The sequence below is a fragment of the Caretta caretta genome, chromosome 3, assembly GCF_965140235.1.
Source record: "Caretta caretta isolate rCarCar2 chromosome 3, rCarCar1.hap1, whole genome shotgun sequence".
NCBI lineage: Eukaryota > Metazoa > Chordata > Testudines > Cheloniidae > Caretta > Caretta caretta.
Genome location: NC_134208.1, coordinates 137,014,614 through 137,033,699, shown reverse-complemented (window position 1 = coordinate 137,033,699; position 19,086 = coordinate 137,014,614). Strand labels below are relative to the sequence as shown.

Genomic DNA, 19,086 nt, shown 5'->3' with positions numbered 1-19,086 from the left:
ACCCAGAGCATGAGGTTGCATCCCTGACCATCTTAGCTAATAACCACTGATGGAGCTATCCTCCATGAACTTACCTAATTGTTTTTTAGCACAGTTATTCTTTTGGCAACATGTTCCACAGGTTAACTCTGCATTGTGTGAAGAAGTACTTCCTTATGTTTGTTTTAAACCTGCTATTATTTTCATTAGGTGACCCTTAGTTCTTGTATTATGTGAAAGATGAATTAACATTTCCCTATTCACTTTCTCCACACCAGTCATTATTTTATAGACCTCAGTCATATCCCCCCCCGTCATCTCTTTTTGAAGCTGAACAATCCCAGCCTTTTTAATCTGTCCTCATATGAAAGCTGCTTCATGCCACTCATCATCTTTGTTGCCCTTCTCTGTACTTTTCCAATTCTAATATAGCTATTTTGAGATAAGAATTCAAAGTGTGGGCGTACCATGGATGTATATAGTGGCATTATGATATTTTCTGTCTGATTATCTATCCCTTTCCTAACATTCCTAACATTTTTACCTTTTTTGATTGTTGCTGCATACTGAGAAGATGTTTTGAGAGAACTATCCACTGTGACTTCAAGATCTCTTTCTTGAGTGGTAACAGCACATGAAGACCCTATCATTTTGTATGTGTAGCTGTGACTATGTTTTCCAGTGTGCCTTACTTTGCATTACATTATCATAATTGACTCTAAACAAAGTGAAAAATTTCAAAAATTGCATAAATTTTTCAATCTCAATTTAAAAAAAATGTTTAATACCAAATTATGTGGGAACTACTATTGGGAGATCTAACAAACTGGACATTTTCAGCTTGTTACTTCAGTCTCTTTGAGATGTATTTTTTGTTTACACAAAGTTTTTTTTCCCCTTTTTTTAAAACCACAAGCATTTTTTCACCCTGGCACAATTTGTAAGCATGGTAACAGATTTTGCTTAGATTTTCATGTTTGGGCTATGGCCAAAAAGGGAACATTACAACTGAAAAGGAGAGTTTTCATGAAGTTTTTGAGCATGTGAAACAAGACGTTAATAGACGTGAACTTTACGTTCAAGTGAGTGCTATAATAAAGACACATGGGGGAAGCTCAAGAACATCTCAAGCAGATTTTGACACTTACATTTTAAATACACCATTCCGGTAAAAAGACAGAGACACACACAATATCAGTACATAGTCTTTAATAAAATGGCTTGAAGCCTGTCACAGTACTCACCTGACTTGTCTGAGATATGCGACGTGTCCGATTATAAAGGGCCATACTATCTCCTTCCCTTGTCCTTTCAATCCGCCATCCCCAAGCTAGCATGGTTTTCAAAGATTCTTTGATTGGCCACCGATAAATTTCTTTTTCCTAGGGTAAGTACACATGGGAGTGACTGACTATCTTGATGATTGTATAACTGAATGGAATAAAATCTAATGCACTATTACTCGCCCTCTGCCCTGTTGTGTAGCACTGCAAATTTACATCCATTGAGACAAATTGCAAACAGCCTGCTGTGGGATAGAAACAGCAAAGAAGCAGTCTGTGCATGGATAAGAAGGCCAATTAAGAGAAACAGTAAGGACAACTATTTATTCCTGAACCACTTATGCAAACCAAATCATATGGACATGTGATATATGCATTTTTTCAGTATCACGGATGAGTAAGGCTACGTTTTAGTCACTGGTATTTTTAGTAAAAGTCATGGACAGGTCACGGGCAGTAAACAAAAATTCACGGCCCATGACCTGTCCATGACTTTTACTATATACCCCTGACTAAAACTTGCGGAGGGCTGCCTGGGGGCATCATGGGTGCTGGGTGAGGGTGGCCTGGGTGTTCGGGGTGGGGTGAGGGTGGGCGGCAGCTCACAGCTCGGGACCTCCGCTGGTGCTGGAGGGCGGGGGGGGTTGGTGGGGCCAACAACCTGGCTACGTGCTCTCCCCACCCGCACCCCCTGCACCAGCGGAGTTTGGGTGTGGGTGTGGGAGTGGGCAGGGGGTTGGGGACAGGGTGAGGTTTGCTATCACATTGTAAAAACAAAGCGGAGACAAGGCACTTTAGTTTTAACACAAGATAAACTCAGTGAGGTCAACCATGATTGGGGGCTATGGTGCTGACCTCACCTAGCTACCTCGCAATAAAAACTACAAGTGTTTTGTCTCCATTTAGGATTGTACAGTGAGGTAACAACCACATTAGTTATCTTGCTGTGTAAAACAAAACAAAAAAAACAAACAAAAAACATCTTTGTGTCAGTGAAGACAAAGACAAAATGCCAAATTTCACAAACAGCCAGTTGCCTCTTACCAAAGATAGAGAAACAAATGTTTAGAAACATCTGTGTAATGAAGAATGAACAAATTCCTCACCTTTTCTGATAATAATTTATATTGTTTCATTAATGGCTGCACCTTGGAAGACTCAGAATATGTTTCACCATATATCCATCCATTTGCAAACTGAAAAAAGTGAAGGAAGAAAGGAAAAAGCAGTGAGAATATGAAGAAAGAATAATCAGAAATCTTATATTTATTTACTTATAAAAAAGAATTGGGGTAATGCGTCTGTAAGACTATTTTCTTATTCAAGTCTAAATCTTTTGCTCCCTTCCCCACCACTCCCTCACAACCTAACCTCCTGCCCTCCCCCCCTGCGTGCACGCACACAAACACAAACACACACAGTGGAATCAGTTAGGTCCAATGTCATTTTTATTTCTGAATGTCCAGACTTTTGTTATTTTATCACAACATTTATGTTATCTTAAAGTAAATACATTTGAATATACTTTCTTATTTACTATTCTGCCAGGGTGTCTCTATGAATAGGGACAACACTCTTTGAGGCAGACAGCAGATTTTAACACCAAGCCTGTGGTTTTTACAGAGATATAAAATGTCTTTTGAAAAAATAAAACTTAAAGTGTGAAGTAACAAAACTACTTAAAAATCTACCAATTATATTTTTCTCAAAACAAACACACACACACACACACACACAAACAAAATGCTGGTATGTTCAAGTTCTGACCAGATGAGTGCAGCTACAGAACTCTTGAAAAAAGCAACTCAAGATAAAAATGATGATACAGTCTTAGCCAGACATCACTAATGTAATGCTACAACAACCCCAAAAACTTGAGTAAAAACTTAAGTAGAATCCTCAGAAAATATAGGTAGAGCGTTAATATTCTGAATGCACCTCAGAATATTAAGAAAATAATATAATGTTACCTTTTCCATTGACCATTTATCATGAGAATGTTCTGCATATTTGTTAATGAAATATTCTAGCTTTTCAGGAATTGTAATACTGAAAAAGAAAAAAAAACAAATTTCAATACATTATATATGTTATAATTTGAAAGGGTTCTTTTAAAGAAAATTTCTGAAAAATTATAGAGCACTATATACTGCCAGTTAGAGTGTACTGTTGTGCTGCATTCCCCATACAGAAAAGGAGGACTTGTGGCACCTTAGAGACTAACAAAATTTATTTGAGCATAAGCTTTCGTGAGCTACAGCTCACTTCATCGGATGCATCCAGTAGATATAGAAAAATGTTAGGACCATTATACAAGGCACTGATGAGACCTCATCTTGAATACTGTGTGCAATTCTGATATCCCATGTTTAAGAAAAATAAATTCAAACTGAAACAGGTGCAGAGAAGGGCTACTAGGATGATCCAAGGAATGGAAAACCTATCTTAAGAGAGGAAACTCAAAGAGTTTGGCCTGTTTAGCCTAACCAACAGAAGACTGGGGGGAAATATGATTGCTTTGTATAAATACATCAGACGGATAAATGCCAGGGAAGGAGAGAAGTTATTTAAGGTACGTGCCAATGTTGATACAAGAACAAAGGGCAATAAACTGGCCAGCAACAAGTTTAGGCTTGAAATTAGATGAAGGTTTCTAACCAACAAAGGAGTGACATTCTGGAACAGCCTTCGAAGGGGAGCAGTGGGGCAATAAACCTAACTGGCTTTGAGACTGAGCTTGATAAGTTTATGGAGGGGATGGTATGATGAGACTGCCTACAATGGTGTGTGGACCATCAGCGACTGCTAGTAGGAAATATCCTCAATGGCTGGAGATGGCACACTAGATGGGGAGGGCTCTGAGTTACTACAGGGAATTCTTTCCCAGGTGTCTGACTGGTAAGTCTTGTCAATGTGCGCAGGGTCCAACTAATTGCCATATTTGGAGTGAGAAGGAATTTTCCCCTAGGCCATGTTGGCAGAGACCCTGAGAGTTTTTCACCTTCCTCTGCAGCATGGGTCACTTACAGGTTTAAACTAGAGTAAATGGTGGATTCTCTGTAACCTGAAGTCTTTACATCATGATTTGAGGACTTCAGTAACTCAGCCACAGGTTATGTCTTTATTACAGGAGTGGGTGCGGGAGATCCTGTGGCTTGAGATGTGCAAGAGGTCAGATTAGATGATCACAATAGTCCCTTCTGGCATTAAAATGTATGCGTGTAATGACGTACAAAATGTGCTGAAGTTTTCTGATATGGATTTAGATTATTAACATCAACTTATTTGTGTTTTAACATATATTTCAGTTCCTATTTTCCAGAAATACAGTGCATATTATATACATAATATAAATTCACTGTCAACCACTTCTTGTTAAAGCAATTATAAACCTGCAAATTTCATTATATAGTTGAAATACTGCAGTTTATAGCCACTCAAAAAGGTACAAATTTCAGATCCCATTGAACGCCTAAAAGCCATTCAATATGAAAAATAAAAAAATCAATATGCAAATAAACTAGCGATCTTTCAGGTGCGCAAGAGGGTACTGAAGTTGAGATTGATTTACCACTACAGAAAGAGCAGTAATACTTTTCTTTCAAACAAAAACAAATACTACAGTACAGTGGTCACCAACCGGTCGATCCCGATCTCGGGGCTGCCACTAAGACAGGCTCCCTGCCTGCCCTGCCCCCACACTGCTCCCGGAAGCAGCCAGTGCAGCCCTGTGGGCGGAGGGCAGGGCTCTTGCAGAGGGGGGCAGCATGCGGAGCCATGTGCCGCCCGCCCCCTCCCCGGGACCACAGAGGCACGTTGGCCCCTTCCAGGAGCGGGGGGGCCAGGGTAGGCAGGGAGCCTGCTTTAGAGATAAGTGCTACCCCTAACCCCAGCCCTGAGCCCCCTCCCGGAGCCAGCAACCCATACCCCCTCCTGCACCCCAAACCCACTCCTGCACCTCAACCCCAGCCCTGACCCCCCTCCCAGAGTCAGCATCCCCACGCCCTCCTGCATCCAAACACTCTGCCCCAGCCCTGACCCCCCTCCCAGAACCAGCACACTGTACCCCCTCCTGCACCCCAACACTCTGCTCCAGCCCAGAGCTCCCTCCTGCACCCCAACCTCCGGCCCCAGGCTCAACCCAGAGTCCCCTCCCACACTGCGAATCCCTTTGCTCCAGGCCAGAGCCAGCACGCCCTCCCAAACCCTACCTGAGCCCAGTGAAAGTGAGTGAGGGTGGGGGAGAGTGAGTGACGGGGGGGTGGGGAACAGAGTTAGTGGGGTGGGGCTTTAAGGAAGGGGCAGGACCTCAGGGAAGGGGCAGCGTAGATCCTGGGTTGCCCTTACATTCAAAAAGTGATCTTGGGTGTAAAAAGGTTGGAGACCACTGCTACAGAACATTTTCTAATGAACAATTTATCATATAAAGCAGTCTCCTACACCTGTGCTCTAGAAAAGGGAAATTGCTGACTGATAATTGTACCCTCTTCTCCCACTCTATGACAGCGGATTAAGGGATAGACAATGTTATAGTGCCGTCTACTGGGAAGCAAGGAGAGTCTGTCCTGTAATCCTTTGTCATAGGGTCAGAGAAAAGAGAGATGTACACCAGTAATTATTCCAAGCAGTTAACAATTAGTGTAGTACTGTGCAAAAATTTATCGAGGTATGAAGTAGGAAGAAGCCACAAAAGATTCATCATGTGTGCTCAGCAGGGAGCTTGGGGGGGGGGGTTTAGGGGGCACAATACAGTACTCTGCATGAAGTCACAAATTGAACAAATTACAGCCTGCAGCCATATCACCTATAATCACTTCTAAACGGGGTCAGGCCTGGTTAGTACTTAGATGGGGGACTGGCAGGTAAACAGCTCATGACGGAGGTGATATTGGTAAGGCAGTACTTTCTCTTTGAACCAATACCTCACCAATGCCTTAGTATGGCGCGAAGGGGAAACTGTGATGCTTCAGATGATGTCTTTTGAAAGAGGTTAAAAACCAGTCTTGACAAATTATTGTCCTTGAAAGTCCCATAACAACACTTTTTCACAGCCAGGAGTGTGGCCACCAGAGAGTTGGGCAAACTCTAATTATTTGGTTATTTATATTCTGTCTACCTAAAATTCACTCCAGCAATATCAACTGGATAAAGTAATCTTCATTTCATGTCCTAAATGGTTGTGTAGGACTGTTATGTAGTTAGACACTTAGCACATTACACTTCAGAGGTGATTGTACTTTAGTGGTGGGCAACATGATTCCTCTATTCGGGCTAGATTGTGGCTTTTGCAGCCATCGTCACATTATGGGCGTGTGTGTGCATAAGCCCAGTGCACCAGCGGCAGCTCTTTGAGGTATTCTGCCTGTTGAGTGCTGAGATAGACAGAATGTCTATAAGGGCACTTGCGAAGCCATGCCTACAAGTAATCTTGTTGAAGAAGTAGCGTGGTGGTCTTATTTCTGTCAAGTTTTTATCATCATTGTGTGTGCAGAAGTATGGGGCTATGGTCACATCCAGGATATTAAATCCATTTGGGCTTTGTGCACTTTGGGTGTATAAAATCACTGGCTCTTGCACTCATAGGACACAAACAGTGGGATTCTGGCTGCCCATTGCAAAGATGTGGCAAGCTAAAGAGAGCGCTCCTTCTGGCCACTCCCCATCTTGGCACACCTGTGCAAAACAGCCAGAACATGGGCTGTAGCTTGGAATCCTTCTGGATAAAAAGGCATTACATCAATGTACAATCACCACCACATTTTGCAGAGTAATATTTAAGTGGCAGTCACAGGAATTTAGCACTTGGCTCCTGTTAACTATTAATTACTTTTACAACTCCCAAAAGTGTGCTAGGTGCTTCTGAGAATGAATGGGTTCAGGTAATTTAATTGCCATGCTGAAAATTTATCTCATTTGTGGTAAGGCGTCCAAGGAATATATAGTGAACCACTTGTGGCTTTCATGTTTTACAACCAAACAAGACCCCCATTCTATCTTAAGGATGGTAATTCAAGATGGGCATGCACTTATGTGTTTTCTTTACTACCATATTTCAATTACAGGCTTAAACTGTTCATGGTAAAAATGAGCTGCAACAGAAAAAGTTCATACTTTGAGGTATCAACAGGTTGTGGGTTAAAGTTCCCATCTGAATCCATTGAAGCCTGTTTTTCCATCATACTGACATAATTGGATTCCATGTAGTCTGGGGGTAAAGCTCCTGCAACTGCACTCAGGCAGGGCAAAGCCAGTTTGAACAGTTCCTGTTCATACTTCTGTGAAGAAACATGGGATAAAAAGACACAGTGGTGAATGGAGATTATTTCTGTTATTGCTGAAATTGACTCATCATTATAGCCATACATGAAGCCAAATTGTAATGGAACAACTTTTTTACTCAATGTGAAACAGACTCTCAGTTCTGAAAATAAAAAACTGACGTCTCAACTACACTGAAATACGACTGAATACTGAAGCTGGACTTAGGACCAAATCCTGCTTTCATTGAAGTCAAATGGAAAAACGATTATTCACTTTGGTGGGAGCCGGACTGGTCCCGCACAGGGTGCCAGAACAGAGTAAAGCAAAGGAATATCCAACACTTGTCCAAGAACCTGGATTTTCTATACCAAATGGCTTCCCATCATGGTGAAATCCGCATCAGGTTGGGGGAAAAAAACACTATATAATGTCCAAATGCATTATCTAAGTCTTGTTCAGCAAAGGTATAGATGATATTTCAAAGATAGTTGAGCTCATGTTTAAAATTTTTAAATGATCATGAAAAAACAGCTGTAATAAACATTTGCATGATTTAAATTTATTAAATTATCAATAGTTTTTCTTCCAAGGAGGAAACAAGTCCTGAAGAGATAATATGATGGTACTTATAACAAATTAAACTTAACTTCTAGATACATTTCATTAGCGCTACTATAGTGTATAATATAGGGCCTGATCCTACAAACTCATACTCGTATAAGTAGTCCTTATTACAGTGAGTGGGTGCATGGAACTAAAAGGTCCTACTGTGTAAGCAAGGATTAAGTATGCTTCCCTTCTTAGACTATAACAGCCAGAGGTTGTTAACCTTCAGGACACACTAAAAGGCCCATTTTTCCTCCTTACCTGTGATGAGATAGGTGACGGGGAGGACTGAATAGAGGTGGTGTAGGACTCTGGTGGGGATTTGGTGAAGAAGTGAATTAACATTTGTTATATTAATGCTGTTGCTGCATGAATTGATTTCACCTGTGGTAAGAGATGGGTCTGTGTATCGGTGTGTTTTTAAAGATTGTCAAGGTAAGATCATTGGAAGGGCTCTCTTTTACTGTACAGTAATAAGAAGTCATATAAACAAAAAGACAAATAAAATGTAAGGGTATACAGGATTGGACCCCTACAGGATTGCATGGATACTGTTTTATTTTTTAAAATGATTATATTTATCATGGAAGCAGCATATTCCTTGACAAATGGTTAAACTTAAGCATTTTGAGGATCTTATAAGTGTACACTATTATTAGCGATTTGATTAAATAGTATTAAAAACACATATAGCTTTAGCACATTCGATGTTTGCAGCATAATCTGTTGTGCATGTATTTTTCTTAATTGATGCAGAAGAATTTATAATGTAATTACATAATTTTGATGTAATTAATTCAGTTGAAATAAATACTTTGAATAGAAATGATCAGCGTACGTTGTGATCATGGAGAACTACATAAAAATTACCTTTTGAGACAGGGCATCAAAGATACCCCAGAACAACTTTCTGGATAAATGAAGTTCTTCTTCTGATGCAGCACCAAAGTTGCCCCACCCACTTGGCAGGCAATAATACTTCCAGCATCTTTCGTAATGATTTGTCAGCAACTAGAACACAAATATTTTGAAAGCATCCAAAATATATAACATAATTGATTGTGTTTATCTATCTTGACTTTCAAACACTATTCGATCCACACAATAATTACAGACTAGAACAGTCTCTCAATTCATTCAAGAAGTTCATGTTCTAATATACTGTTTGCCTTTACAATCCAATAAGGAAAATTATTAATAATAATTACAATTTAAAAACAGTGGCTAAGCATTTTACAGTTTTCCAATTCTTAATATTCTGTAATTCTTTTAGATTTCAGATTAATGTTACTGCTTAACCTTAGATGGCACTTGTTGTAACATCTGTGGTCTAGTGCTTAAGCATAGGAAAGAAGGTGAGGTCCTCACCCTATTGAAGTCAATGGCAAAGTTCCAACAGACTTCAATAAAGCCAAGATATCACCCAGAGTGTTTGCATCCTGCATTTTATTCTGGACTCTACAATGACTGCTGCAGGAAGAAAACACAAGACATCAGGAATGTGATTTAACTAGGCAGCAAAATTATTAAGCAATACATCTTGGAACTATCCAGCAATAACTCATCCAGTGCAGGTCATCCTTCCTTCTGTAATCCGTACAATTTGGTAGAAGGCTTCTGTAAACCCCCAACCCCTCTCTTCTGCCTGGTTCCAGCATCCCCTTGTATGAAGGATAAGTGGATAGGGAAGAAGGGGTTGTCTCCTTACTGTACCGGACATTAGGAGCCCCATCCCCATTCTCCACCTTCTTTAGGAGCTGCCTTCTCCTAATCTGCTTCAAATTCTAGTTTTTCAGGGAACCAGACTGTCTAGTGAACAAACATTTGCACTGGACACCTGCAAAATTGTGACAAAATGAATTTAAAAACCTAACCTCTTTCCACCAGCTCCCTCGCCTGCTGAGAGGAAACTGAAAAAAACCCTACATTGCCCACACCAATTTGGCACTAAGGGAAAAATTCCATCCCAACCCCAAAATACATCTAGTATGATGCTCACAGCAAGGCCCAAAAACCTGGTCCTCCTCTAATTCCAACTGGCAGAAATGGGCACAGAATGGTGCCCTGGAGAGGGGGAAGGGTTTATAAGCTCCCCCTTGGGTGCACAGTGGCTAATAAGTTTATGTTGCCCCCTTCTGACCCAAAACGTCCCCCTCTTCCTGTCCTCAAGTCCACAAAGAGACTGGGTTCCCATGAGAAGGGGAAGAAACAAGGGGGAAATCTTTAAAGGGGCCAAGGGATTTATTTTCCTCCCTGCTCATCCTTCCCACCTCTGAGGCTGAGGAACAGTGAGCATTTTGTGATCTTTGTCCAATCCGTTCACCTCTGAGGCACTGAGTTTACCCACCTGTGAAACAGGTATAAATATTACTTACACCTCGTGCATCTCAAAGGTGCATTCTTAAACTTAATTGAGATAAAGTGCTCTAAGAATTTAGATGAAAGATGCTATAAAAAGGATAAATAATTTTAATCCTTCATGATTCACTTAAAAACTGAAAATTAAAGGCGCTCAAAGAAATAAACTCCTTGAAACATGACAATTTTTGCTTTTAACTTTAACATTGATTGTAAAAGTTGAAAACAGACTGCTGGAGATTATTTTATTTCTGCACATAATTTACTTTCTATACAATATTTTTTCTCAGAAATCCTGGGGCAGTCTTAAATCTAAAGAAGTTATTTATGTTGAGAGCAGCATGCCATTTATCATCCTGAAGGCATATTGATAGCATTGTTCTATGACAGAAGTTCTTAACCTTTTCAATACCATGACCCTATCTTACACCAGCAAAGAGTTTCAGGATTCCCCTTTCCATCTCGCTATAAATGAAAAGGAAGGGTGGTCAGAGTCCCTTGGACCTGTTTGCCCCACCCTGAGGATCATAACCCCCAGGCTGAGAATGTACGCTCTATGAAACTTTTGTGAAAGGCAACAAAAGTGAATTCTTGATATTTTGAAATTGCTTTCACCAGGAGGCCAGCAGCTATAAAGTAAAATTTTTGTCAGCACTGCAAAAGTTGCTGAGTCAGACTCTTAAAAGCAATAACAGAACATCAGGGGGCTGCATTATAAAAGCATGATTCCATTGTGTCTGGAATACACCTTTTGGAAAGCTCTTGGTCCCTATTTTCATTCTATTTTAGTCTTCTGGGCTGGAATCTTGAGATTATCATAGCTTCAAAATAACGTCACTCATGATGTGTTAGGATATAGATATTCAGGCCTGTCTGTAAAGGCCTATACTCTAAGAATTTAGGAGTGTTCTTATCACTTAGTGAATTATAGAGGTATAAAAGAAAGAATCAAAATCACTGTCTGCCAGTGTAAGGTCCTTCTCTTACTGTGACAGTCTGAGGCCCTGTTCTTAGGCTAAGATCTTTGGCTAAGCAGCAGAGGCAGCCATAAGCTGGGAAGCGAACTGTCACATCCTCACATTCCAAACTAGTCATGTTGAAATAAGGTGCTATTGGGCTGTTAGGAATACAATCCTGTCCTGATAATGCCTATCGCCTCCAGAGAAAGGGAAGTGCCTAGAAGATGTAAAAGGAAACTTAGTTTGATAGCATCCTGTCTGGCAAGAACTCACTTATCAATAGCTGGGATGTGAAATCCTCATTTCTTTGTTGTTCTGTCACTGTAGTCCCCATTTCCCTATTGTTTGTCTGTATAATCTCTGTCTGGTTCTGTGATTGTTTCTGTCTGCTGTATAATTAATTTTGCTGGGTGTAAACTAATTAAGGTGGTGGGATATAATTGGTTAAATAATCATGTTACAATATGTTAGGATTGGTTAGTTAAATTTCAGTAAAATGATTGGTTAAGGTAGAGCTAAGCAGAACTCAAGTTTTACTATATACTCTGTAGTCAATCAGGAAGTAAAGGGGAGGAAATGGGAACAGGGAATGGGAGTGGGGAAATTGGAATGATGTTTTGCTAAAGGGGGGACATGGGAACAGGGACACAGGTAAGGCTCTGTGGTCTCAGAGCTGGGAAGGGGGACACTAAGGAAGGAAACTAGAATCATGCTTGCTAGAAGTTGACCCTAATAAATATCGAATTGTTTGCACCTTTGGACTTTGGGTATTGTTGCTCTCTGTTCACGCGAGAAGGACCAGGGAAGTAAGCGGGTGAAGGAATAATCCCCTAACACGATGTATTGTCACTAAAGTGGAGGACTCTTTAGAATATCTAAAGAACAGTTGTTGGCATGGAAGTTAAACAACAGATATATCGTTATCTCTTTACTGGAGAGTTCCAGGGAATAAAAGAAAAAAAATATTAAGCTAGATTTTTTTGTTCATCTATTTCAACAATCTTGCAGAGAGAGAAAAAGTTCCATAGTTAGATGACTCAAGTAAACAAACAAAATATTCTGAATTACAGCCAGTATACAAGGCACTGGACCTTCATCTTCTCATAAGTCAGAACAAGTCACGAGACGCAAAACTTAAAATGTTCATAGTACATTATAATAGAGATACTAAATTCAAAGTTATAACTCCCTAAAATCTTCAGAAAGTCCTGTAGAGAACAGACGAAAGGAGGATTTTGACTCCAACCAAAAATGTAACTATATATCTGAAGTCCAGGTGTACTGCTCCCATGGATTTAAAAAGAGAACCCAATGTTGTAACTATTTTCATAACTAAACAAAGATCAAGATATGTAATGGGAATCACCTAATTCTTCATCACACCTGTTGAATCATAGCTGTGACAGATCTGACAATTTCCTGCCATATCCTTATTGAATTAAGTTTAAATACCTTTAGCGTCCATTGTATTAAATGAATGAATTAGTGGTATTGTGGGGCAAGACTGTATGTAACCTCTTGAGGAGGGAGATGTGACAGATGTGAGAACTGGGGGTTCAAAGGACCACATTAAACAATGTGCCAGACAAGAATGGACTTTTTGGAACAAAAAGCATTACGTGGTTTTCCTGGGGAATATTTAGGGGGAGGTGAATGCAAATCCCTCAACTCCAGTTATGCAAAAACCCAGTCTTTTGGGGCTATGCCCTGTGTGCTGCTGATCTATTACTGAAGACCAAGATCAAAGGCCTGAGCTGTAAAAAGAAATGGCTGCTCTGCCCAACCCATGTGCAGGTTCTGAGACAGTCATGACCTTGTAACCACTGGGACAATCCAGCTATGGGTTTTGAAGGACTGACACCTACCAGAGCCCAAGCTTGGAGCTGGGGTGATCTCTGGTAAGCTTTTAGAACACATGTAGGTTTTTATATTGTTTTTAATACTTTTTCTCTGTAATGCTTTCACCTTAAGAATAAACCTGCTTGCTTATAACAAGCTGTGTGGTTCCTTGTAATTGAGGGCAATCACATTGTTCATAACCTCCGGAGAGAAAGCAAAACGCAGACACTGGCCTTCCATGCACTCTGGCTAGCTGAAGATACCACAGTGCAGGCAAGAAACTCTGCAGCCTGGAAAACCCCCAGTCAGGAGGGAGAGAGGCACAAGTCTCTACCCAAGAGAGGTGACAGATGAAATTAAGTATGACCTGCTTCTTATAAAAGGAGGGAGAAAAGGCAAAATAAAAGGAGAATAGCTGAATGCCTTGCCGAAAGCTGTGTTGGGAAATCATCAGAAGTGATTTTTCATAGTTCACTAAAAAGCAGTAGCATATACAGTGGTGAATGATTCAGCTCTTGGCACACTAAGGCTTTACTCTGAGGACTCTGTGTTGGGGATATTGTCTAAGTAAGGATATAAGTGTATGCCTTCATGGAACAGAGCCGCAACCAGTATCAACAGGAGACGATAAAACCTTTGGAGCCCGAAGACAACCTGAATGGTAGGAAAAAGATCTGGATTCCTCAGACGTCCCAGAGTAGCCCACTATCAGGCCTCATCCTCAAAGGAAACCTGCACAACACTTCCAGAAAATGAGCCCGGGAGCTCAAAATTCATAACTTTGCTAGACACTAAAATTCACGGTCTTAAACAAGACACTCGATTTATGGCTTATTACAAAATTCTATAACCCACTAACCTCCCTTTTTGTCCTATGACTACAGGGGTGTTAACAGGCCACTTCACCTTGAATGGTCTCCCTTAGAGTATGTACTAGATACTTATGGTAAACTATCAGCTCAATCTTATATTTAGTGGTGACACTCTGAGTTCCTTTCCCAGACCTGAAGAAGAGCTCTGTGTAAGTTCAAAAGCTAGTCTCTCTCGCCAACTGAAGTTGGTTCAATAAAAGATATTACCTCACTCAGCTTCGTCTCTCTAATATCCTTGGACCAACACAGCTACAACACTGCATACAAAGAAAATGAATCAGTTTTCTGGTAGGAGAGAGACTAACACAAGAACCCAAGCTGGAGATCCTGGGGAGACACCCAGAAATTTACATGACCTTTGTTCTATTTATGCCTTGGAATCATCTCTCTCTTACCCTCTCTCCATCTTGTTTCTTTTTTACAAGGTGTCATAAATATAAAGGGAAGGGTAACCACCTTTCCGTATACAATGCTATAAAATCCCTCCTGGCCAGAAACAAAATCCTTTCACCTGTAAAGGGTTAAGAAGCTAAGGTAACCCCGCTGGCACCTGACCCAAAATGGCCAATGAGGAGACAAGATTCTTTCAAATCTGGAGCGGGGGGTACAAAAGGTTTGGTCTGTCTGTGTGATGCTTTTGCCAGGAACAGATCGGGAATGCAGCCTTACAACTCCTGTAAAGTTCATAAGTAATCTAGCTCGAAAATGTGTTCGATTTTCTTTTGTTTAATGGCTTGTAAAATAAGCTGTGCTGGAGGGAACGTATATTTCTGTTTTTGAGTCTTTTTGTAATTTAAGGTTTTGCCTAGAGGGATTCTCTATGTTTTGAATCTGATTACCCTGTAAAGCATTTAACATCCTGATTTTACAGAGGTGATTCTTTTACATTTTCTTTAATTAAAATTCTTCTTTTAAGAATCTGATTGATTTTTCATTGTTCTTAAAATCCAAGGGTTTGGGTCTGTGTTCACCTGTACCAATTGGTGAGGATTATCATCAAGCCTTCCCCAGGAAAGGGGGTGTAGGGCTTGGGGGGATATTCTGGGGGAAGACGTCGCCAAGTGGGCTCTTTCCTTGTTCTTTGTTTAACGCTTGATGGTGGCAGCATACTGTTCAAGGACAAGGCAAAGTTTGTACCTTGGGGAAGTTTTTAACCTAAGCTGGTAAGAATAAACTTAGGAGGTCTTTCATGTGGGTCCCCACATCTGAACCCTAGAGTTCAGAGTGGAGAAGGAACCTTGACACAAGGGCTTGAAGAAAGGACAGAATTGGAAGAGGAGTCAGAGATGAGGCATGAACTCTATGCTTCCATGTGGACTGATCAGAAGTGAGCGTTAGAGGCTGTCACAAAGAATACTTTTTCTCCTTGCTTCCTGCTAGAGAGATAACATGATATTGTCTCATCTACAGGATGGAGGCAAGGCAACATACAGGAAATAGTACATTGTATAGAAGAAAATTAAAATATACTTTACGGTAAACCACACATACCTTCAGAGGCATCTTTGTTTGCTCGTTTAATAGAGGAACATCAAACACTAATCTCCTTAGCAAGTGTTGCATCATGGAAGGCCTCAATTGGCTGCAGGTAGACAGACAGTTTCAACAAAGCATACAAGTAGCTTTTATGCAATAAATAGACAACCCATTAAAGTAACCACACACTCCAAGGATCTGTGCCAATTGTCCTACTCCTTATGGATTTAGGAATATCTGAAAGTGATGTAATTGACACAGCAAATTAAAAATGCGTGGGAAGGAAATGAAGAGCAAACAATAACAGATGCATACTAAACAAAACTTCCAGAATATGCTACTTCCAGTGTGAACCATATAAAAAAAACTGTGAAAACACAAGCTCTAAAATAGAGAAGAGAAGGACAGGCGCAAACCAGAAAATGTAATATTCTGATACTGTATTTGATTATCACCGTGCATACTGTAACACATAAAAAAAGCACATAAGAATAATCTTTTGTATTGTATTCTTGCATTGAAGAAGCCATATAAACTAAGTTTTGACACTGTGGATGTACTATATTAGGGCCCAAAGAGTATTGGGCATCAGCTGGAAAGAGAACAAACAACAGGGATTTATCTATATGCCACTCTATAATAGGCAGAGAATATACATATAAAAAGTCTCTCAATAACAGCAAACCATGAACATATATGATATTGACATTATCAAGATTAAAATATTATTATTAACTACATTGAACTAAGGTTTAGGAAAAATGACCTTTGAGAAAAGGTTAAAAAAACCGAGCATGTTTAGTCTTGAGAAAAAGACAACCGAGGGGGGACCAGATCACAGCCTTCAAATATGTTAAGGGCTATTAGGCAGTAGGATAAGTCGTAATTGGATTTATATGCATCAAGAGAGATTTAGGTTACATATTAGAAAAATCTTTCCAACTATAAGGTTAGTTAAGTACCAGAATAGGTTACCAAGAAGTGTTGTGGAATCCCCATCACTGAAGGTTTTTAAAAACAGATCAGACAAACATCTGTCAGGGATTGTCTAAGTATAATTGGTCCCGCCACAGCATGGGGGATGGACTAGATGATCTCTCATGGTCCCTTCCAACCCTATATGTCTATGATTCTATAATATATGGCATAAAGAATTCAGTACACTGCTTTTATTTGCCCTGAATTTCTTTCAGTGGGACTTAGGTTCCTGAATGCTTGCACATTTTGAAAATGAGACCTGGGCACTTTTGAAAATTTTGCACTTGGGCTGCTAGATTGAGAAGGGAGAACATAGGCAAACATTCCAAGATGGAAAGAAGGTGACGCTAACGCAACTGATAGGTTGGAGAGTGTGCTGATCATGAACTACTATGTAATTAAAGATCAGCTAGGATTTAAAATGTAACTGATAACTGAATAGCTTCAGCAAGCAATATAACCTTCTATAATAAATCACAACATGGAATTATCAGTTTGCAATGTTAAAAATGTTCTTAAAAATAATACTCTATTATGTTCATAATTCCCTATTTATATAGACTTTTGTCCCCAGTACAGTGCATTCTTTTGGTTTTCTTACTGAGGTTAATTAAGAAGAGTCTGTTAACAGAACAATAACTGAAAAATCTACATGTAATTACCAACTGTGCAACATGAATATAGTCAAGTATATATTTATTTAATACATCTTTCCCAGACTTCAGCAAAATGGAAAAATACAGTCTCTAAAGGGTGACAGTGTATTCAATAAAATCCATAACCATGCTACTGATAAAAGGTGATATGTAGTTAGCTAATCTGCCTTCGTGCTCTCGTATACATCACATCTCAGTATAGCAACTCATCTTTCTATGGAGTCTGGTATATTCGCTTACCCACAAATAGACAGTAAACATTCTTCAATGGAATCCCGCTGAGCTTTGGTAAGAGAGCAGCCCTTGGAGAGTCTGTACACAGTATGTAATAAGGAATCTATGAGGGAGGCATGGTGCTCTGTGCCAGCAAAAAGAGGAGCACATCTGGTCAACAAAGGCAAGACTGCAGTACAAAGGTATCGATTCAGAGCCAAGGCCATGTCTGTAGCACTCAGAGCAGCCTACGAAACAAATTAAACCCAAACAATGAGACTTGTTTGATAAATATTGTTACAAAGGAAAATAACTACATTTTTCAGCTTTTGCTTATATAGTAGATATAAAAGGAATTAATTTTCAAAGGCACAAAGGGAAAACTCTCCTCCCTACATGCCATGTATGATACAATTACACACTAATTTTTCAAATATACTATAATTATTTTGTGGAAAATGTCAAAGAAGAAGGTGAAAATTGGATAAGCAATGAGACTTAGTACACGGAGAGACAGACAATATACATCCTACAGCATGCACACTCCATTCTAATCTCCTATATTCAGTCACTTGTTACTTTCCAAACATGTCACTTGATATGTAGAGATTTTTCCAGATGAAAAAAAATGAAAAAAAAATATTTAAAAAAATTCGATTATATATACTATTTTTTCCCTGAAAAAAACATGCTATAGAGAGTTGGCAAAAATGGGGATCTACAAAATGTTAATCATTATTCAACTTATAAACTGTATGATATATAGATACACAGATATTATATATATAAGTGGGCTCAAGCTGCAGAAATTATTTTGAACTGTCTAAAGTTCATGAACCATTTGACAAGGGGTTTAGGGTCAGCCATTAGGAAGACTAGAGCTGCTTACAAAATTCAGATGCATTTTTAGATTTTGAACACACCACATATTGAGGTACAATAGAAGGCTTTGTTTCAAGTCCATTCTCTCTCTTTTAAACACACAAGGCAGTGTGTTTAAAGTATCACCTCTGGGTATTCACATCTCTGGCAATGTTGAGCTTTGAAACCTTCTGGAAAATAAAGGCAATTGAGGCACTGAACAATCAAAGTTGAGGTTATGCATTTTCCAATTGCCTTGATTCCTTCTGCAAAACTCAAGCATCCTATGAAGTCAAAATTCCTGGAAAGGTTCACTTCTTGGAATTGATGTTCTTGGTGTTCATAATAAACCTGGGCCCTACAGCTCCAAACCATCCAATAGTGACTTGTCTGGCATTTAAGTCAAAAGCAGCTTTCCTTGTTTCTTCACAAAAATGCACTTGTTTATACTTCATTCACGTTTGCAAGTTCTTTTCCCATTACTCTGAGGACTAGAAACTTTTTTTTTAATAAAAACTTAAACTCTACAAAATCTGATCATATCAAATATACATCCAGTGGACTATGTTTCTGATACCTCTGCTCTAGGGTGCGCTCTTCCTGTTGCCAGCACAATTGTATATGATCTGTTTTCTGTAACTATAGAATGATGATCTGTTTAAAAAACAAGTTTAAAGTTCCTGAAATGAGACTACTAACATATAGTACCTTCTCGTTCAAAGTATCTGCTTCGGATGTAGAGAGT

General features: G+C 39.6%; 1 protein-coding gene across 19 annotated transcripts in view; it reads right to left on the bottom strand.

The window, feature by feature from the left end:
• The window catches only part of RYR2 (ryanodine receptor 2), a 719,935-nt gene that overhangs the window by 218,960 nt on the left and 481,889 nt on the right, over positions 1–19,086 (bottom strand). For all 19 annotated transcript variants that reach the window (XM_075126918.1, XM_075126917.1, XM_075126921.1 and 16 more), the window contains 7 exons: positions 17,508–17,728; positions 15,649–15,739; positions 9,000–9,140; positions 7,374–7,537; positions 3,233–3,311; positions 2,369–2,458; positions 1,224–1,361 (listed from right to left, as the gene is read on the bottom strand). In XM_075126918.1, the coding sequence (XP_074983019.1) occupies positions 1,224–1,361; positions 2,369–2,458; positions 3,233–3,311; positions 7,374–7,537; positions 9,000–9,140; positions 15,649–15,739; positions 17,508–17,728 (924 nt within the window). The remainder of the gene's footprint in view (positions 1–1,223; positions 1,362–2,368; positions 2,459–3,232; positions 3,312–7,373; positions 7,538–8,999; positions 9,141–15,648; positions 15,740–17,507; positions 17,729–19,086) is intronic.